The sequence below is a fragment of the Leopardus geoffroyi genome, chromosome A1 (assembly GCF_018350155.1).
Source record: "Leopardus geoffroyi isolate Oge1 chromosome A1, O.geoffroyi_Oge1_pat1.0, whole genome shotgun sequence".
Classification (NCBI taxonomy): Eukaryota; Metazoa; Chordata; class Mammalia; order Carnivora; family Felidae; genus Leopardus; species Leopardus geoffroyi.
In genome coordinates this window covers 41971014-41993958 of record NC_059326.1, presented here as the reverse complement: position 1 = coordinate 41993958, position 22945 = coordinate 41971014, and the positions used below count along the sequence as shown (strand labels likewise).

At 35.0% G+C, this 22945-nt stretch overlaps 1 protein-coding gene across 9 annotated transcripts in view; it reads left to right on the top strand.

The window, feature by feature from the left end:
• Positions 1-22945, top strand: part of PCDH9 (protocadherin 9) — a 929325-nt gene that overhangs the window by 600020 nt on the left and 306360 nt on the right. For 6 of the 9 annotated variants that reach the window (XM_045478594.1, XM_045478585.1, XM_045478577.1 and 3 more), the window contains one exon: positions 12248-12449. In XM_045478594.1, coding sequence (XP_045334550.1) covers positions 12248-12449 — 202 coding nt within the window. The remainder of the gene's footprint in view (positions 1-12247; positions 12450-22945) is intronic. The other 3 variants (XM_045478615.1, XM_045478608.1, XM_045478599.1) reach the window with 1 other exon arrangement.

Below are 22945 nucleotides of genomic sequence, written 5' to 3'. Positions count from 1 at the left end.
TTGACACTCCTCTTTCATGATGGTCCTCAAAGAGTTTTGAAGCCATTGAAGAAAATATGCCATATCATTTTGCAATCACTCCTTCTTAAAATGCTATTGTTCACCAATACAGATGGCTTTTAGTTGTTTCAGAGAGTAAAATCAGATCACAAAATTCAGAGCTGGCACCTTGAGACTGTACAATATAATGTCATGCTCTCATAACAACTCAAAACCACAAACTCCAAATATTTAAATTATTGTGGTATCATTGCAGTATTTGGATGATTAAGTACCTCTTCTTTTAAATAATTAAATAGATGCTTTATACATTTTTTTGTTTATTAAAAAATGTTTTTCCTCATCTAATAATCACAATCTTCTATGATGACTTCTACCCTAAATGAAATATCATTGCTAAACAAGTAATTTTTGTCACCAGGCAAGACTATATATTATATGGCACTAAATATAATCAATCACAAAGAGACTTTCTAGAATGGAATTTATGGTATCAAAATTTGTCTAGATGGATTCAGTTAACAAATTAGATTCAATTAACAAAGTTTGGGTTTCATTTTTAAAATTAATAAAGTACAGATCTCAGGTATAATTAACAATTTCCTTGTCTAAGAATAGGAAAAGTGTATGTTCTAAGACATCTGTCTGTAATGGAGTTTGTGCATAACTTTTGTAACATATATGCATGTATAAATATACACACAGAAATTTATATCTATGTTTTATCTATATTTTTTAAGTTTATTTATTTATTTTGAGGGGGTGGAGGGGAGAGAGAAGGAGAGAAAGAGAATGTACAGTCAGGGGAGGGACAGAGAGTGAGAGAGAATCCCAAGCAGGCTCTACACTGTCAGCTCAGAGCCAGATGGGGGGCTAGAACTCACAAACCATGAGATCATGACCTGAGCCAAAATAAAGAGTTGGATGCTTAACTGACTGAACCACCCCGGTGCCCCTGTTGTATCTATATTCTTAAAAGTACCCTCATTTTCTTCCTAACTTACTCTGAAAAAGATATGACTTGGATATCACACATTCCGAATCAAAATTTTCAACAGTAAGCTTTTTCATTGACTTCCTCTGAGAGAACTAAAAAAAGGCAAAGTTAAAAAATGCTTGTCTTTCACAATGGAGTGTTTTTCATAATACAATTACAAAGAATAAATGAGGTTCTTAGCAATTTTTAAAAATTTGATAGTTAATGCAGTTAATTCATCATAGGTTGATATATCTATCAATATGTCACCTGTTAGATGATTTACCAATGATTCCAAGATTTCAGTCGAAAATCCAAGGATGCTTGTTTTTGTGTGTGTGTGATCTATATTGCCAAAGACAACCTCTTCCTTATCTGCACTGCTTTTGCCTTCCCCACTCTGGAGAAACTTTTCTCATTTTAGAAAAGTCATGTCATGTTTATAGGAAAGCCTAGAAGAGCAAATTCAGTAGTTGGTTAATAGCATCATCGTCATGTTCTGTGCCCCTATACACATTTTCATATTAGTGTAACTTGGATATTTACTTAAGTTTTGTGGACTGTGTCCCACTATCCATCCTCTCCATGCAACTCAGCCCCCTGCCATTAACTTTTCTATGGGGATCATTTTCTTTGTCATGACTGACTGTTGGGGTGGCTCCTATACTGATTATTATAAGCCCATCTCCATATTTGAATCATGTAAATCATAGACAATAAAGAGGATGCTCTTCTTGGAGTATTATTCCCATTGCCATTTTCCTTTCTTTTTTTTTTTTGCTGAGGGAGATATGATTGATGGCTGAGAATTAATTATAAGCCAGGGGCTGCCAATGATAGATATCCATTACATGTGTTAGGACTACTTGAAATAACTTTTTACTCCTTCATTGCTTCTAAAGAGTTTTAACATTCCTCCTTATACTTCAAAAATAGGACCAAAAAATTAAATAAACAAAATCAAACTGTGATATAAAGGTAATTCTTCCACCCTTCTATTTGTGTTTCATTCTCTAACAGAGAATAACATGATCTGTCCTCTAAAGCTACAAATTACTAGTTTTTATTCCTCCTAGGTAATTATGATTTTGTGCCTGTTCAGCAATATATAACGGAAGTTTAAAGTGTGTATGTACGTGTTTGTATGTGTTTGTGTGGGGGGGACAAGTGTATGGGTGTGGGTGCATGCTTAAACTCTTCTGAGTTAAATGCCCATGGTCTGAGGTTAATTATAAAATTGGGGCTACCTCCTAAAAGATACTACTGACTTAAAGAAAATAGGGCCTACTTTGGTTTTACAAGTCCTGTTTTGTGTTGAGAGTTATTAAGAGATATGCTAGAGAGATGCCCATTATCTCTCTTGTCAATTCTGCTAAAATGACCTGAGATTAATTCTTGAATTCCAGACACTGAGCCAAACTCTATTTCTGATATCAGTACTTATATATTTGACACATTATTTTTTAGTGATTTCTTGTTATTCAAAGGAAGACTCACGTTTTGTAAAAGACCAACACTATGTCAATGGGTTCTATATTTTTACTTAATAACAGTGATGACTTCGTGTAATTTCTAATTAAATTGCTATAACTATTATGTATGCTGATTTTGTAAATATGATGAGGGTAACTTACTTTGTCACATGGATTTGTTTGTACTAGAAGACTAAATTGGACAGGACTCTTGCTGAGTCGTTTCTTCCCTATTTCTGTACGTATAATTTATAGATGCAGAAATTCTGCTTGCAGATTCAGGAGCAGCTCCTCCTGTTTAATGTAGTCATTTTGTATTTTGTATGCTCAGATAAAGTGCTGCATTCCTACTGGGCAACATTTAACTGTGAGAAATAGGTTGAGGTTGTTTCTGATAGCAGGAACTAAATAAGAATATAAGAAGCAAACTAACCAACAACATTCACAATGCTGAATCCTCTCTGCTTGCCTGAGACCCCAGAGGAAACTTAAGGGTGGGGTCATGTCACCAAACCAAAGGGGAAAGTTGATTCAAACCCTTTTGAGGCAGGGAGGAGACTCCTGCTTCGTGTTTGTTTGTTTTTTCTAATATTTAAATTCAAGCACCAAGGTTACTCCCAAAAAGAGTACAAAGAATTTACTTTTATTCTTAAAGCTATCAATTGTTTTTGCACATGAAGAGAAATGCGACCTAACTTTCTCACAAATCATACTGAGATCAAAAGGAAATAAAAACAAAATTGTATTAAAAATTTCGCCACACGTTATTACTATGAGTCTTTCAGCCATAGGTGCTAAGAGGTATACAATGCACTTCATGTACAAAGCACAAGAATACATAGGTCCTTACTTTGAGGGCCGTTTCACAGTAAGCCTACAAACTAAGTCAGCAGGCTAAGTTTAAGTTAATGTGTGTTTCCCACACATGTTGACACAAGTTCCCCAAACTAAACATACAGTTGAGTAGTGAAGTTCAAAAATAAGTTGACAGATCTATCCTAAAATGCAGCAGTCCTTAGCTGCAGGTAGCCAATGGGTATGGATGAACACTCTTCAAATCCGTGGAAAATGCTACTCAGCTTTATGTGGCCAGTTATCTTCCACACCCTAGTCCTTTTTTTGTATAACACAGACAGCACTAAGAATCAAAACAAAAAAATCATTTTAAAGTTGCTGGCACCTTTACATCCATCACCTATGGTCAGTGAAGTTGTTACACAGCTACTCAAACATAAGCTGAACCTTCCCATTTGTCTCCAAATATTCTAAGATGTAAACAATGAAAGAGGAAAGAAGGAAAGACTGAAGGTTACTTTAGTTATCATGTTTCATTTTGTTACTTTTTTAAATAAAGGGTTGTGGTTTTTTTTAAGTTTATATTTATTTATTTTGAGAGAGAGAGAGAAAGAGAGAGAGAGAGAGAGAGAGGGAGAGAGGGAGAGAGAGAACCCAAGCAGGCTCTGCACTGTCCCTGCAGAGCCGAATGCAGGGCTCAAACTCATGAACTGCAAGGTCATGACCTGAGCCAAAATCAAGAGTTGGATGTTTAAACTGACTAAGCGCCGCTCATTTTGTTACTTTTAAAATAAGGCAGAACTTACTGTAAATTTCTTGCTGGAAAGACAGAGAACTTTTCTCATGGGAAATCACTTTTGGAAGATGGACAATGATGCTTCATTGCTACTACATCCTCTTTGGATTTCCTGGTTCAATTCTGGGTAAATCATGTTCATCTAGTATATATTCATTATAAACTCATAAAATGTGAAGTGTATATGTTCCTCAGAAAAACTTGATGGATTTGATTTCATCAATTCTTATTTGAGGTTGTTAACATTTCTGTATCTACCTGGAGATGAAAAAAATTGTTCAAGGATGTGCAAAGTTAAAATGATTCTACATTTGAGTCAAGAATAGTGTGCTCTAACAGTCTTATTACTCTTTTAGTCCTTTTATTTTTTGCTTTCACAAATTGGCAATGAATTCCAATCCAAGGATGGTAACAGACTAGGGATTGTTTTGGCATAAACTCATAATGCACTCCCCTTCCTTCTTTTTTCTCTCTAGGTTATTGTTAATTAGTGAGGGTCTCTCATTTGTGCACTGACCTTGCCTAGGTCTGCAGAGTTTGCAAGAATTAGAAGGAAATGACATTTTAAAAGCTGCTGGCCAAACACATCCTCAGAACTGGTAGACACTAGCTTAATGAAATTGACTTTTTAAGAAGTTGTGGGATAAGTTTTTGTATTGTCCACCATTTTATTCTTAGCAGCTAGAATGGTGTTTAGCATATAGTATGTGCTCAACAATATTTATTAAATAGCTAGATGAATGAATGAGTAGTGCTTCATGTTGAAATCAGAAAATGAGGGTCTGATTTTCATTGTAACTTACATAGACAGTCACTTTATTTCCTCATCTGAAAAAAAAAATGTAATGTTAAAGTAGAAAATCCCTAAGTAATTTCCAGCTAAAATAAGTAAATAAAGTATACCTTAGCCAAACCATTTTAACATATGTATTCCCAATAAATAGGAGAGGAGAATGACTCAATTTGTCAGTTTCAAATAATAAAATGACTCACTATAAAATAATTGTGTACTCCAAACATTTCACTTATCACCAGTCAAAAAAGTTCCTTATGATTTTGTCCTTCAAAACTATTCCTTGTTTTTGATAATGGGCTCACTTTACTCACAATTACTAATAATTTTCATAAGCTATAAATCCAGAAATCTTTTTTTTTTTCAACGTTTATTTATTTTTGGGACAGAGAGAGACAGAGCATGAACAGGGGAGGGGCAGAGAGAGAGGGAGACACAGAATCGGAAACAGGCTCCAGGCTCTGAGCCATCAGCCCAGAGCCCGACGCGGGGCTCGAATTCACGGACGGACCGCGAGATCGTGACCTGGCTGAAGTCGGACGCTTAACCGACTGCGCCACCCAGGCGCCCCTCTTTTTTTTAATTTAAATTTTATTTAACTAATATCAGAAATCTTTTCTTGTTCTACCACTTTGGACCTCATGTTTCAAACATGAATGAAGAAGAACATGTGTGTATTAATAATGGTTTTCCTTAGTTGAGCCTGCAAGTATTGAGTAGTAGCAAATTAAATTTATAACCACAGATTGCTTTTTGGGTCCCATTTACCTTACTTTCTAATTTACCATGAGTTTTGCTCAATTCTGGATTTTATTAAGAGGATGTAGGTGCATTGATTTTTAGATGGCAAGAAGCTATTGAGGAATTTGCTGTTGAATTGAATCAGTAGTTTCAGCTGAAAATGTGCTCTTCTGTCATTGTGCAGCCGCACCCTAGTGGACTCTAAGCCCAGGGTGGGTGATGGTCTGGCAAAGCTGAGGAAAAGACTCAAAGATTGCAATTAAGATGTAGGTTCATTGGGGGAACTTACACACAGGGAGTCCAGGAGCAGGAGACTGTACAAAGCATCCCCTGCTAAAATCTACATGCGGCAAGCTTTTATAATGTAGCAACTAGCCTAACAATTATCTGTAGCTGCTCCTTCCTTGCATGGCCAGTGTTCCAAAGAGATTGAAACCTGCCATCCAGACATTCTTTGTTACAAAGGAGACACTCCAGGTTGGTGACCCCAGGCCCCTGACCTTGAATGTTGAATTGTTTCTCTACACGTTCTGCTTGATGGAAATATAAAGGGGGGACTGGATCGGTACATTCTCAAGATAGTGATTAACGGGGCATTCAGGGTGTGTTTGTACAAACCAGCCATCCAACACTGACCATATAGTCATTTAAATATTACTTTTCTCAGAGCTTGCAACCTAAGACTACACTCATGACTGTTCTTTTTTAGATCTCAATTAAAATATGTTCTCTTAAGGGGCTCCTGGATGCTTAGTTGGTTAAGTGTCTGACATTGGTTCGGGTCATGATCGCACAGTTTATGAGTTTGAACCCTGCATCAGGCTCTGTGCTGATAGCTCAGATTCTGTGTCTCCCTCTCTCTCTGACCCTCCCCTGCTCTCTCTCTCTGTCTTTCTCTGTCTCTCTTAAAAATAAATAAACATTAAAATTTTTTAAAAAAATATGTTCTCTTAAGAATAAGGAAGGTCAAAATGTGTCCAATTAATATTATTAGAAGTATTTGTATTAAACTACAGTTTCTAGTCTCTTATTTTCTTTTAATCCTCTTTGGGGTGATTTCCTTTGCTACCTTAAGAGGGGACATATAGGAAAATACTATTTCAAATCAATAAAAAGCATATGTTCATTGGATTTAATGCTGAGGTAAAACAAATACAAATTCACATATTGAACTTTAATACTATTTTTGTTTTTTACTTCATCGTAAGTAATTTCTGGCAGGTTGTGTGTATATGTATACTATTTAGAGATTAGATAGATGAATGATGCATTCGTATTTCTTGAATGTGGTTAAAAGAACTAAATCAGAGTTAGGAATATTTCCTTAAAAGATATTTAAGGAATTCTGCACAAATGAAACCATATTTAAACAATTCTAAAGTGCATTTTTCCCTACTTCCAACAATATTAGCGTGTAATTTTACAGAGAATAATTATTTTAAGTGTCAGTTATTAACTGGTAAAATTGTTTATTTGTCTTGTAATAATTGGCTTAGTGTGCCAACTTCTTGTTGTTTTTTTGTGATTTGAGAAGGCAAGCATTTTTAATTGCAGTGATTTAAAATGTTAGGTAAAGAAAGTAAAGAAGTTAGAATAGCAGGGCAAGGATAATCAGATTGCTTAGCATTCCTTAGCTCAAGAGAAAGCCCACCTACTATCTACTAGACTTTTCCTTTTCTTTTTTTCCTAATTGCTATAAATGATGAAGAGGAATACTTAAATATTAGAATATGTTGTAATATTACCAAGATCATCCATGCAAATTTTAGTGTGGCCAAAATATTGAAATTTTAAAATACCATATTCCATGACCAGACAATACCACTTTAAATACTTAGTATACACATAGTCAGATGTTAGCTTATGCATATGCACACACAAAAACATATTAACAAAGTGTAATTCAACCAAGTAAAATCTTTACTAACTTCCTTTTTCACACTTAACAATAGATTCCAAATATTTTCAGTATCAGTAAATATTAATATAATTTTAAGTATTGTGATATTTTCAATTGTATGATACATAATTTATTAATTAAATACCTATTAGGCATGTCGCTCATTTCTACCTTTTTGCTATTTTATGCAAAGACACAATGAACTTGACCACCAAATCTTTGCACCTAGGAATCCCTGTAGGTTAATGGGACTGGGATTGTAGACTTGAATGTGAGTCATTCATTGGTGAATAGAATAATATTCTGTACCAGTAAGAAATGCACAAGAGAAGCATTCAAGCAATGGTTGAGATTTCATAGATGACTTATTCTTTTAGCAACTCTTGAAGAACAGTGCCCAATATAGGAACATGTGTATCTTACCTGAGCATCTTGAATTTTCCCTCCCTTTCCTCTCTACTAATCTACATGAAAAAATATAGTGAAAGTGTTTGGTGATGTTTCTTAAATTAAACCAGTGTGGCCTCTTCTGACTTGCAGCATCCTGAACCTTTATTTGTATGCATGGCCCTTTATGCTTGTGTAGAGTACAGAATTTCTGATGAAAGTTTCACATGGTTAGAATTCATATCAGCAGCTCTGAGATAAAATAACATGAAGCAGCTTTAGTAGTTACTGGTTCCCATCTTATTCTTTCTCAGGGCAGCCAGGGACCTAGAGCTAACTTGTTAGTGATACATCAGATAAACAAATGTGACATTCAAACCGTTAACAAGACATAGCCAATAATAATAATAATGTTTACCATGGGAGAAAACGGAATGGATAGGAACTAGATTTTAGGAAAACAAGAGTGCGAAGGCTTTGGAAAATCTGAAGTAGTCTCATGATAACATATGTTGTCCCAATTCAGTCAGGCAGCGCTTCACTGTATTTATAACGCAAATTGGGTATATTTCCATGGGGATAACCCAGAAGCAGAATTCCCAGAGGCAGTAAGTAATAGCTTATCCTCTTCCTCTTTTTTGAATGTGCAAACAATTATAGGTTTCTTGAAAGGATAATGGGGAAAACCTTCACTTTTTTAAAGGAGAAACCATGTATTCTAAACTGTTGGTCTTTGGGGCACCTGGGTGGCTCAGTCGGTTGAGTGTCCGACTTTGGCTGGGGTCATGATCTCATGATCTCACGGTTCGTGGGTTTAAGCCCTGCATAGGGCTCTGTGCTGGCAGCTCAGAGCCTGGAGCCTGCTTCGGATTATGTGTCTCCCTCTGTCTCTGCCCCTCCCCTGCTCATGCTCTGTCTCTCTCTCAAAGATAAATAAACATTAAAAAAAAAAATTAACTGTTGGTCTTCGTCTATGGCTGCCATGAAAACAGCTTCCCCTCAGAAAGGCTCTGAGCTGCCATGATGTACAATTTAGGAGGCATGCCAAGGTTATGGGGTGCAGGCAGTTCCCCTACAAAAGGACAATACTTTCCCCCCCCCCCCCCAGTGGTGAAGGAATCACATCTTTAAAACAGCTTGGCCCTGGGCGTTAAAAGAGAATATGCAGCTCTAAATTTCAAGAATGATAACTACTTTTTATTGAGTACCTACTATGTGTCAAGTTTTATAAACCAGCAAGACTTCTTGGCACTATTTTGTCCATTTTACAAAGCCAGGAACTCATTCAAAGAGGTAAAGTCACTTGCCTTGGGCCATTCTCTGCAGAGCAAGGACTCCTGGCCAAAAGGTCTGGTTCTGGCTTCTTCACCTGGTCCTGTTGTGCAACAGCTGAGCAAGTATTGTTGAGTCCTTGATGACACCTACAACTCCTAATTCTTTTTTTTTTTAATTTTTTTTTTCAACGTTTATTTATTTTTGGGACAGAGAGAGACAGAGCATGAACGGGGGAGGGGCAGAGAGAGAGGGAGACACAGAATCAGAAACAGGCTCCAGGCTCTGAGCCATCAGCCCAGAGCCTGACGCGGGGCTCGAACTCACGGACCGCGAGATCGTGACCTGGCTGAAGTCGGACGTTTAACCGACTGCGCCACCCAGGCGCCCCTACAACTCCTAATTCTTAACACTTCATGAATCCTTGTTTTCCTTCGTTTCAGTCTATTCAGATATTTTCCTTATATCTACCTTGAAATTTCAGACATTGTTGTACCTGCATCAATCATTATGATGATAAATTAAAGATAGATTTGCTTGATCAATTTGCTTCGTACCATAATATCTGTGTTCCAGTTCTTAGTCCGCATGCATTACCACCCCCACTTCCCATTAGACTGATAAATTGTGCACACTTTTGCCAATTAAGACTTAAACATCTTTGAGTCAAATTAATTAGGAAATATTTCCATAAGCCACAGTAGTTTAAGCATTATATCACTCTAATTTACACTGTCATTACAAATAAATTATGCTAGATTTCTAACTTTGCTTATTCTCACTTATAAAGTGGTAAAGAAATATCATAATATAATATATGTGAGGTATATTTGAAATAGTTTTCTTCTAATTCTCAGTGAAATTATAGTACTGTGAGAACTGCTGGGTTCAGGTGTTACTGGTGTTGCCGATTTGGACATTTCTTAGGAGAAAAAAAATATAGTGATTAAAGCAGTATTATTATGCTTAGAAGATCATAGATGGAAAATTTCCATTTTTCTTCTATGAAACATATACTTTATAATGGCTTATAAGGCCTGGAAATGCCTTATAAAGACTGAAGAATGTGTCCCATTGTCTTTCTCTGATATTTGACTTGTTTTACATTTAGCTGAGTTATAAGTAAGAAGTATTCCTCCAGAGATAGTACCAAAGATACTTAATCACTGAAACTACAGACATTTTGGTAGGCCACTTTATTTATTTATTTATTTATTTAATTTTATTATTATTATTTTTTGGTGGTTTGTACTTGTTAGGCCAATCACTTTAAAAAGATATGTTTGAGAGTCATGTATAATGGGCAGCCTGGTCATTGTCCTTAATACTGTGTTTATCACAAAAGGATATTGATCAGTTAAGGGCATATTGAAACAGAAACAAAATCCTTGTATTGGTTTTCTCTAAAGGGTTAATTTCACACGAGAGAGGAAACAGTATAATAAATTAAAAAAAATTAAAAATAGCCACATTTTTCTTTCTATACAAGAAGAAATACATCTCAGATATTAATATTCAAGTTTGACTGGTATTTTCATGTAGCATTCACCTAGGCACATTTCAAAATCTATCGGGGGGGGTTTGATGGTACCGAGATAGTTGTGCATGAAGGTGAATGTGCTACAATAGACTCAATTAGTACCATTTATGAGTATAGTTTATGTGATGTCGGCATCAGTTCATTAAAAATGTACTGAACTATCAAATCATTTCACACAGGTCATTGAACAGCAATAAAGGGGTATCAGCTCTTCTCCATTATGACTCTGAGCTGGATTTGAACCAGTGACTCATAGGAAATAGACTATGTTCTATTGTTGTCTATAAAAATGCATTTATAGAGTAGCAGTATATCTATAGCATTTTGTGTCTAATTGCATTCTTTTTTCTTTGAAACGGATACAATCTATAAATCATCTTCTGGAAAAACACTCAAGTTTTAGGTATTATAAAGTGATTATACATTATACATTTATATTTTATATACTTTATTATTTATATAATCATAGTTTTATTAAATATGAGTAAGAGTGGTCACATGTGACATGATATTGAAAGGTCTTTTGGCTGTTAGAGCAGAATGAAAATTAAGTGCACTCAGACATACAGCACAAATTTACTACTCTCATATAATTCCAAAAGTCATAAATCTCCACCCCACACTGCTGTAAGTATTCCCATATCTTGTGGATTACATCAGCTAAAAGAATATTTACCAAGAGTACTAAGCAACAATCTGTGCTGAAATGCACACTTTTATTTTATTAAAACATTAAAATTTATTGAAGTAGCCATCTACATATTTTAGGTCACTTCTGACAGTGACATTGTACAAACAGATGCCAAAATAATATTCCAAACATCTTTCTGCTGGAATGTTCTATAGCCAATGACTGGTAGTAATATCTGAGCCAGTGGGCAATAATGACTTCATTGCAAAAACTACCTTAAAATCATTAGGTAAACAAAATGCCTGTTCACTCAAAAGAAATGGAATGTCACATTATGTATGTATTTTATTCAGATCTATGGAACAAATATTTTCATATTTCTGCTTATTTCAAGTTTTTTGTTTTTGTTTTTGTTTTTGTTTTATAATGGGTGGCCTGGTCATTGTCCTTAATACTGTGTTTATCACAAAAGGATACTGATTAGTAATGGGCATATTGAAACAGAAAATCCTTGTATTATTGGTTTTCTCTAAAGGGTTAAATTCATATGAGAGTATAATATATAAAAAAGTAAAATTAAAAATAGCAGCTTTTTTTCTTTCTGTACGAGAACTACATTTCAGATATTAGTATATTAATATTTTACATATTAATATATATATTTACATATATATATATTTGTCTTTCTTGCTATCATTTTGACAATTTGCCCTTAGTTTTTTTGTTCTTAAATTAAACAAGGCCAAAATTCCTTCTTGTGTTTTGCAAGTTGGACATTACGTAGCAAATAGCAAATGATAAAGTTTGTTCCTAGCTTTGTTCCCAGTTTTATGTTTTCGTTTACATTGTGTCATCTGTTGAAAGTTGTTTTGCTGTTGTGTTCCGCTGCACCCATTTTACCTGAGAGGAGTGTTAATTGGCGTGTCCTGTGGTCTTCTTTGTAGTCGCAGCGCCGCGTTACGTTTCACCTCCCCGACGGCTCCCAGGAAAGCTGCAGTGACAGTGGTCTAGGCGACCACGAGCCGGTGGGTAGTGGAACCCTGATCTCACACCCTCTTCCTCTGGTTCAGCCACAGGACGAGTTCTACGACCAGGCCTCTCCGGACAAGAGGACCGAAGCAGATGGCAACTCCGACCCCAACTCTGGTGAGTCCCCTTGCCAATTCTGACTGCTTGGAGTTCTGGCTTGCTGTTGTGTGCGCTCGAGTTTTAACAGTGATTGGGGGAAGGAAGTACACGGAGATTCGGTTGTTTTCTGCTGGCTTTATTGTTGTTGTATTCAAAATATTTAAAGTCTACTGTGCTTCTTGTTCTGTGGAATGCTGTTTTCCAAAGGCTTTTGTTTTTTGTAAACGATACAATAGTGATTGATTAAAACAAGTGTGAAGAGGGTGATAATGATTTTGGGGTTTTACTTTTTTTGTGTGTTTCAATTTTTGGGTATGTTTTTAAACAATGCATTGAACAAGTAGAAAGAGTGGGATGGAATTGGCAAATGGCTTTATTCTCCACAGATCCATACCCCACCTCAGAAATCACTGCCCCTTCAAAGTAAGCCCCTTGAAGTTCCTTCTTTCTTTGTCTTTGGAGGAAATTTTGGCAAGTGCTGTACCATTTTGGTGATGCTATTTACTGTTATTAGAAAGCATCACTGCCTAGCTCACTTCTATTAAAAAGTTAAAAGTCTGATTTAATAATTATGTCCAGTCCAGAGTAATGACCATGATTTCTATTCAATTTAAGTTAAAACTGTTTTCAAACTCATCTTGAACCTGCATCAAACTGGTCGCCTATGGTGAGAGATGGGGATAGGGTGAGTTTTCCCTAATTTGCTAGCTACTTCTCTTCTCCAGCTGTAGACATTAATGTGCCTCTGGCAGTTCTATGGTTGACGTGGAATACCGAGGAGAGGCCAAAAAGCACAAAAAGGCCTTCATAACTAGTCCTGGTGTTGGTGGTCTCTGACTTCTAGGATTTTAAATGGACTCTGTTTCCAGGGTGGTGGTGGGGATCTTTTGTACGTATTACCTGCCCCCTCCCAAGCTGTGCGTCCATTTCTCCATGTCTCTCTGATGTCTTTCTTCTCTTTGGCCTGTGTAGTTACCTTCGCATCTTCTTTCTGCTACAGTTTCTCCCTACTCCCACTTAGGAAGACCTAAGTAAGTTACACACCAGCTCTGGTTTTTAATCTTTCATATTATATATGTTCACCTATAAGTAAAACATAAGTGCATCTTTTTACTTCACATACCCAGAGGGGCAGGCCATATGCAAAGAGGCAACTTCTCATTATACAGCATTTGGTAGACTGGCCCACTGTCCGCCTTAGATTTCTTGGTTTTGATTAGTCTCTAAAGTACCACTGAATCGAAGTGGTTGCACTGAATTATCCTTTCCTGGACTTGTATGAAATGGTGACATAGGTAGGATAGCTCTTTCTAAGCTGATTTCCTGGTTTCCAACTTCCCTCTTCCCAGTTTTGAAACATTTCTTATTGGCATTAAGCTAAGAGTACCAAAACTGGTTCTTGGCTTCCTCTTCTGGATATGGGAATGGTTGGATTCTCTTATCTTCAGGCCTTAGCTAAAACTAAGACTCCATTTAGAGCAGATACTTTTATGCCTTGTCTATACAATTCACCAAAGATTTTTCATTTGTTTGTTTGTTTTGTTTGTTTTTACAGAAGTAAAGGGGGAAAAAAGGCATACAGAAATATGGTTAACCTAAGGTGCCTTAGGCCAGAACTTTATCCAAAATGTGTAGCTACTCACCCAATGACTCCTTAGACCAGGGCAATAGCACTAAATGAGCTGCCAAATGGGAGAAGGCAGAAGAGATTCTAAAGCACCCCCCCCCTCCAAATAAGTCCCTTTTAAGCTTGAAGAGGCCCCCAGAGTTTTTACCAATCCAGTCACATGGAAAAAGAAAGCCAAGGGATGATGCACCCTTGCACACTGCAACATTCAACTCAACAAAGTGACTCCACCCGGGAGTATCATAGTCAATAAAATGTGTTAAACTGAACAGTGCTTCTTGGTGGAGACAGCATCCTTATTTATCTTTAGAAAAGAAGAAAATAGGCAGATAGGGAAAGGAGGAGCCCTGAGGGCCCCTGGAGGCCAACTATGCTTTTGATATTTAATGGGACTTAAAATATTAACTTCCTTTGTAAATGTCTAGAACAGAATTAATTAGAATAGCCTAGAAATATTAAGAGATTCATAACTAACTGGTAATTCATATAAGGATAGTATTATGATATATTATCTGAAAATTCTGTAGTCGCATTTTGTAATTAACTTTGAGGAATTCGTGAAGTGAGGTATAGAATAATTGAAGCACTAATCTTCAATAGTAATAATCTTGCTATTTAGATCTAAACTGTATTTTTTGTCTTCAGTGGGATTTTCTGTCTGTGGTGTGATAATTCTTGAAGAGCTAAGATTTTGTAGTAACCATGCTATCTTCATATAAATCATGAATGTAGGTATTATCTGTAGAGTTATTAAGTATCAAATCTGTATGGATACCTTTTTTTCCCAAATATTAAGCTTCTCAATAAAAATAAATCTTTAAAGATTAGTAGTAAAAAGTAACTTTTTTCATTATATATTTTAAAAGAAATTAATGAAAATGGTATCGTATGGGGGAGATTTTTGGAAACATTGGGCTTTAATATAGAGTCTTGCTTCTAAACACACACACGGTGTACAATATTTTTTCCTTCCAATTTTATACTTTGGGTTTGTTGGCATCATAAATTTTATATTATATGAAGCTCATGAATTTTGAAAAAGGTGAAGAAAGTATTAAGGTCTTTACATACAGTGCCAAAAATAAGGTTTGCAAATTACGCTATAGTTTATGGTTTTTGTAAATAATATTGTGTAAAATCTACAGTAATCTATATTTATCAGATATGACTCATGCCAATAATTTAGATGTGCTGGACATACAACTTTCTTTTTTTCTCACATTGAAAAAAAAATTCAAGCCCACATTTCACTAGTGTGGCAGAGACTTTACTTTTCTTTCCCCCTCAATTTCACAGGCTCTACATCATGCTGAAAAAAGTTGAAATATTCTGGTCCCTGGGACATCCACCCACTTACATGTCTACTGAGATGCCCATTGTCTTATGTGTCCACATGGGTCTCAAATGATACTGCCTTCGCCCCAGTTCTCCTGGCTCCTTCAGGATTACTGCCATTTTCTTCATGCCACTAATGGGCAAAGAGTTTGCATGTGGCTATCTCTGGCCCATAGTGCCTAGATGTGTGGTATGTTTATCACCCTCTAGGATCTTCCTACCTCCCTGGACTCTGACTCAGGTCTGTCTAATCCTAATCCTTTAGGTTTTTCAGAGTTCTGCCCAACAAGCACATGTAAAGTCTCTCCCTCTATTACTATTTCTTTTCATCCCTTTCCTTCCTAGCCAGGCTAAGTTAATGTTTTTAATGTCTGGAGCTGGAGATCCCCACTGTATTTCTTGATAGTTTTCCACAAAGACTCAATCCCCCCAATCTCTCTCCCTTTTTTTTTTTTTTTTTTTTTTGTTTAGTAGCTATTGAAAAAATGGTAGGTTTAGGATTTTGCAAAATAACTGATGTTTTTACTATTCTCTACCCTGTTTCATCTTCATCTATGCAATGAATACCAAAACCTGTATGAATAGGCTGGGGTAGGTAAAGGGATATATACAAGAAGAAAAAAATATATGTATATTTCAAAATTATTTTCATAAATAATTGTGTAAAATGATATTTGTGTTTATTGCTAAAACAATTTGAGAGCATGCTTTTAAATTTTATAGTAGGTGGATATAAAAGTGATAAGTAAAATAAATTATTCCCTTTTAATGAAGTGGTTTTAAAAAACATATGGTGAATAACTCCAACCCCATTAATCATTGATTACCACATGAAATTCTGTTCTCACAGGAAATCTAAGATATATACTTGATTAGTTTATTAATTTATAAAGTGAATTGGTGCCCTAGAAACCTCCAGTGGTGACCAGTGAGTTTGTTTCTTTTTTCAGTGTCATAAAAGAATTTTTATGACAATTGCAGATTTATGAGTATGTGTTGGGTTTTAAATGATATCAAGAATTATTTATTTTGTTAGATGTGATAATGGAATTGTAGTTTTATTAAAAGAAAATCTTTATTGGTAGTGATAGATTGTGAATTTAATGGAGAAACAGTTTGACGTTTAGAATTTGTTTTAATAATACTCCAACAAAATACTAATAATGATGATAATGATGAGAGTGATGACAGGAATTAAACAATGAAATGTTAGTGGTTGTTGAGGTTGGATAATGGCTGTAGGGAGCTTTATTATACTGTTGTCTCTAATTTTTGAAAAGTTTTAAAATTCCTCAAATACAGAGTTTATTTTAAGTATACAGTGAGAGAGTGATATAAAGGTCAGAGTCAATATGTGAAATATGCATGTTCTTCCTTTTTCTATTAATTGTTTTGATCCAAAGATATAGTGTATTTTACAAAACTATAGCCAGATGGTTTTGTATATAGCAAGCATATTTTATATATCGAAGTACATTTTAAATGGTGAAATAGCAATTAGACAGAGATTTTCAGTAATTACATTTGTATTTAGAAAACCAGAATGTAAATTGGTATATGCCTCCATTAAAGTCCTTTTGAGTAATATAAAGTCTTTGAAAAGTTCTCTTTAGAATATAGCAATAAAATCATTAGGCAGTAACTTCAGCCCTGCTCTGTTTGTATGACACCCAGGGGGAATTTAAGGACAGGGCATGACAAGCGTCCTACGGCAACCAAATAGGTGGTATCTCTGCGTTATAGGCACATCTGAGTCCTAAAGCATACTTGGTCAACTATGCCACAAATAACACACTCACATGCAGAATTTCTTGCACAGAATTTTGTCACCTTTTCTGCGTATAGAAATTTATACTATTCTCAAATAGCAGAGTAAATAATATTTCCTTAAGAAGTTAACTCATTAATGTTATCATACACTCCAAGTATAATTCGATAAAATCACTACTTCTAAGAAAATAGTTAAGGCGATTTTCAGTTGAAGGTTGCTATTTAAACAACTGTAACTAGACTGATGAAACAATCTCACTAATTTAAAAGCAAACAAAAACAATTATGTGATCAGATCAGGAAGAGCTTATTACTACTAATTCAGAATAAAGGCTTAATCTTGTCCCATTGAGAATCATGAATAGATTCATTTTCATATCTGGCATTTCTTTTAAATGTCACTTTAAAGGATTTTCTGCTGTTTAATCATGTGCAAAATTGCAGATTGTATTTACTTTATTAAAGCCCTATCTGTTCATATGCTCCTGATTCTACCTGGACTGTATGTGAATCAGTTGGTGAACTTTTCACTAAGGATAATTTTGATACTTGAGGATATTTATGGGATGGGTAATATTTATTCGGTCTACTTATGAGTCAGGAATGCCAGTAAATGTTTTAATATATTGCTTATGATCCCACACCAATAATACAAGTTAGATAGTATTGTAAGTCAACTGAATAACTTCAGAAACTTAAAGTTATTTGTCTAAAGCTACTTAGCAAGTAGCTGAAGCAGAATGTGAACTTTAGGAGTGCCTGACTCAACAGCTTATGCTCTTATTATTCAGAGAAACTACCTTCAGTATACACATATTTTATGGCAGTGTCATCACTGACATTGAGCTTTAAATTCTAGGACACTAATATTATATATACGTGTGTGTGTGTGTGTGTGTGTGTGTGTGTGTGTGTGTGTGTGTACACACGCATATGTATATATATATATTTAAATTTTTATATTTTAATTTGTATTAAACATATATTTTTAATTTTTATATTTTAATGTAAATATATATATTTTTTATTTTTTACTTTTTACTTTTTTTATTTTTTTTGGCTGCCTCAAGCCTCATGTACTCACTAGACCCTGTAAAAATGTTCCTTCTCAGGCTGTTGGAGAAAACTTTCCATGCTTCTGGGTGGACTTTAGGAATCTGGTTGATGTGAAGTTGGACTCACCTTTCTGCTCTCATGTTGGAGTTCTTGTCAACACTAATCTTATTTTTAAGAGAAAATTTGAGAAATTGAATCTTAAGCTAAGTTTATTGAATGATCTGATAGTTAGAGAACAACTTGTGAAAGATCTCCTCTGGTAGTTTTTCGTTTGTAGGGTTGTTTGTTTTTTTGACATTGGGCTAATGACAATTTAGTGCTTCATAAAACCCTGCAGATCATACAGTATAAAATGTTTTCATAAAAGAGTCATGAAAAGGGAAGGCTTTGCCTATAGTTACACAGCTTGTGAGTGAACTCATATATGCCAACTCTTGTTTACTGTTTTTTTCGATGGAAAAATTTTTCCTTTTCAAGACCCTTGTACTCTTTCCTCAGAGCAAACCTGTATGATTATTTGATTAACAACCGTCTCTCCCTTTAATCAGTAAGGACAATTTGCTTACCTTTATATTCTCTTTGCATTACAGAACCTGGCCTAGAGTAGGCCAGCCATGTATATTTGTTGACTGAATGAATAAATCAATATTTCAGAAACATAATCAGACAAATTAAAAGTGTTTATCAAGATAAAAATGAATAAACAAGCAAAAACTAGAGAGAATTACACCATGCTAACTGTGGTTATCTTTAGCTTGGAGCATTGATTTCTTCTTTTTAATTGTCTATATTTTTCACAATTTTAATAATGTATTCAAAATTATATTTTCATTTGGTGATGAGGTGACATAAATGGAAGGCACCTGATATAGAGCTGAGAAAAAATTCATTCTTAATGCATACATATTTGTTGTATCTAGTAAAATTTTACATTAAAATATTCTTCCCATCAGTTTATATGCTAAGAAATATTGAAAATTTAAAATATTTGGGCACAAGACACAGACTGTCATTTTGGGGAGAAAAGAAAAACTAGTAAAGTAAAAAAAGACTTTAAAAAACTCAGAAAAAAATATAATTAAATCCAAATTCCAATCCTAAGAATTTGTGCTACTACTAACCTGCAGGGGGAAAAAAAAAATCACTAACAATAATATGCTTTGAGAATTAAATTAAGCATGAATTTGACTTTTTTGGTATAGTATTGTATTAAATAGTTTTATGATCTGTATTTATATGTTTTTGTAAGTAGCCTGGGTTGAGCTAATTATACAAACTCAAAGAAAATTGTTCAGAAGTTTTATATTGTTACCTGTTGTGTTCATTTCCCCATGGGATTTTTATAATCCATTCATGGTGATCCTGGCATAGGGGGCCCTAAGTTAATGAATGTAGAGATCCTTAGGGAATGTTATAAATAAAAGGTAATCAGTCCTACTGTGATTTGAGTTTAAGGGGGAGGAGGTTAACAAAAACTCAGGAACTTAAAAAAATAATTTTATTGCCCTTTTAATCCTATGACACTTTAAAATTTTGCTTTATTAAATATATTTTTCTAAACCTAACCTCAAAACTTATCTATTGTTATCTATTTTCACCTCAAAATCAGAGAGGGCAGAAAGTTTTCTAGAGTAGAATCATCGAGATTATAAACCAAATGTATATCTACTCATCTCCATATCTATCTATCTATCATCTGTGTTCTTTTGCTGATTACAACACTTAGTGCCTTATAACAACACACATTCATAATGTCATAGTATCTTTATGTCAAGAGTCTGAGCATAGCTTGGCTGAGTTCTTTGTTTAGGGTCTCAAAAGCCTACAGCCAAGGTATCAGGGAGGTTACATTCTTATCTGCATGCAAAACATGGAAGAATTTACTAAGGTTTTTCAGACTGTCAACAAAATTTATTTCCTTGCATTTGTAGGACTAAGAACCCAAGCATCTTTCTGGTTTTTAACTGGAGACTGCTTTCAGCTCCTAGAGGCCACCCGCAGCTGCCTTCCAACATGCCTACTTACTTCTTTAAAGCCCATCGGGGAGACAGAGTCTCTATAGTGAGTTTGTAGCAGCATTAAGTCTTACAGACTTAATCACAGGAGTGATATTCCACCACCATTTCCATATTCTATTGGTTAGAAGCAAGTCTCAGGTCCTGCCCACACTCAAGCAAATGGTATACACATAGTTGTGAATACCCGGAGGTAGGGGCTATGAGGGGCCACCCTAGAGTAGTTCTACCATAATCTATATAAGACTTAGTTATCCTGATATATCTTAGTATTTAAAGTTTTTGCTTCAGATCCTTTATTCGCTTGGCTTTTCCATGATTTACTTATTTATTTATTAATTTGTCTATTTGTTCTGTAAATACTCATGTAGAAGCTACTGTGTACCAGGTACTAAGACGGGTTCTAGAATAGACATTAAAACTGAGACTTAGAAAACCTTACAAAAACTCACTGTTACTATAAACTAGGAGAGCAAAAGTTCTTACTCTGAGTTCCTTAGTTGGCAAAGCCTACGAGAAGGTTTTTGGGAAATATGCGAAGTTCCTGAAATTGTTTGGCATTTTTTTTTCTATGATGGTATGATATGAGCATTTTATAGACTGTTAAGAAAACAAAAAACAAAAAAAAAGAATTAGAAGAAAAAGGAAAATAAGCACTGATTTCGTTAGAAGATACTGGATGCTAATACGTTAGTGAACTATAATATGCTAATGGTTAAGTGTATAAAAAAGTGGGTTTTAGCATACAATAAGTCTTGAATAAGTAATCAGTAAAGATTCTTTTGATAAAGTGATGCTTTAAAGAAGTGGCATTGAATGAATAGAAATTGTCTACGTAAATAAAATGTTTGTGCATATGCATGTGTGCACGTGTGCAAGCACTCTTGCCAGTGTAGGCTTCTTGGTGCTATTAAAGGTCATGGCCAGTTGGGCAAGCAGTGAATAGTTCAATAACTTTGAAGCACGTGAAAATATGATTAGGTCTGCTTCTTGGGCTGAGATTCCTAAACTCCAAAATGGGACTATTAATAATCTATACAAATATTATTATAAAAATTACAGTTATTTGATACAGATATTAACCTAGCACAGAACCTGAAACATAGTAGATACTCAGTGAATGGTTGATATTAAATTGTTTGAGTGTGTGACAATAAATGAAACTGGATTCAGAAATAGGTTGGGACCAGATTTTAAATGATGGTAAGGATAGGATATAGCAGAGAAGGGAAAAGAAAGACTTGAGGGTCTTTTCAAGATTGTAGTTTGTGAGACATTGGAAAATTATGAAATGAAATAAATGAGGAAATATAAGAGAAAAACTCAGGTTAGGAATTAACAATTTTTCCTTTGATGTTGAAGTTTGAGCTGCTGGACAAGATTATCTAGGAAGTGGGAATGTGATTCTGGGTTGGAAACTGGAAACTAATGAAACAACGTGAATGAAATTCTTTGAGCAAATATCATAGTTATGAGGAGAGACAAGGAACCCAAGAAAGAAATCATAACAAACCTTAACATTTAAGGCAGGCAAAGGTGAAGGTGGAGTGGAGTAAAGATATTTGAAAACTCTGGGGAGATTTAAGTCCTGTATATAATTAATGACTTTTTTTTGAGAGCAATGTGGAATTGTTATTAAGAACAAAGACTAGGGGCGCCTGGGTGGCGCAGTCGGTTAAGCGTCCGACTTCAGCCAGGTCACGATCTCGCGGTCCGTGAGTTCGAGCCCCGCGTCAGGCTCTGGGCTGATGGCTCAGAGCCTGGAGCCTGTTTCCGATTCTGTGTCTCCCTCTCTCTCTGCCCCTCCCCCGTTCATGCTCTGTCTCTCTCTGTCCCAAAAATAAATAAACGTTAAGAAAAAAAATTAAAAAAAAAAAAAAAAAAAAAAAAAAAGAACAAAGACTATGGAATCAAAATAACCTATGACCTAACACACTGAAGGTTGGGGCCAGCGGGCCACTGGCATATAACATGCTCAGTTTACAGGTATCATTATATTTTAATACTAGTATTATCACTAGATAGTGAAAAAGTATAGAACAAGCAAAATATGTATCTGATTATTTAGCAACATAGGCTCCAGTCAGGTTTTAGAAATTACCATAGTGAATTTTAATATGTAAAATTGTTGGGGCGCCTGGGTGGCTCAGTCGGTTAAGCATCCAAATTTGGCTCAGGTCATAATCTCGCGGTCAGTGAGTTTGAACCCCATGTCGGGCTCTGTGCTGACAGCTCAGAGCCTGGAGCCTGCTTCAGATTCTGTGTCTCCTTCCTCTCTCTCTTCCCCTCCCCCATTCATGCCCTGTCTGTTTCTCTCTCTCTCAAAAATAAATAAACATTAAAAAAAATAAAATGAAAAATTGTTATAAATTTGAAGAAATTAAATTCCAAAAAAAAATGTTAGCTTCAAATTCTAAAAAACTTTATGCTTTAAATTCTTTTCATGTGACTTTTTTTTTCATATTTATCGTATCTGATGAGCATCACTATTTTATTTTTGCTAAATAAATACTGGTAAAAATTATGTACTAAAGCATATTTATGTTCCAGTATTTGCATTGTTTTACTTTAAAATACTTATGTTCACTTTAATATTTTTTAAAGTATTTGTTATTAATTATACACAATATATTTTCTGTTTATTATCATTTTATTTTTTTTAAAAAAAGATACAATTAGATGACTTTATAAAATATTACTTAATGTAGTTA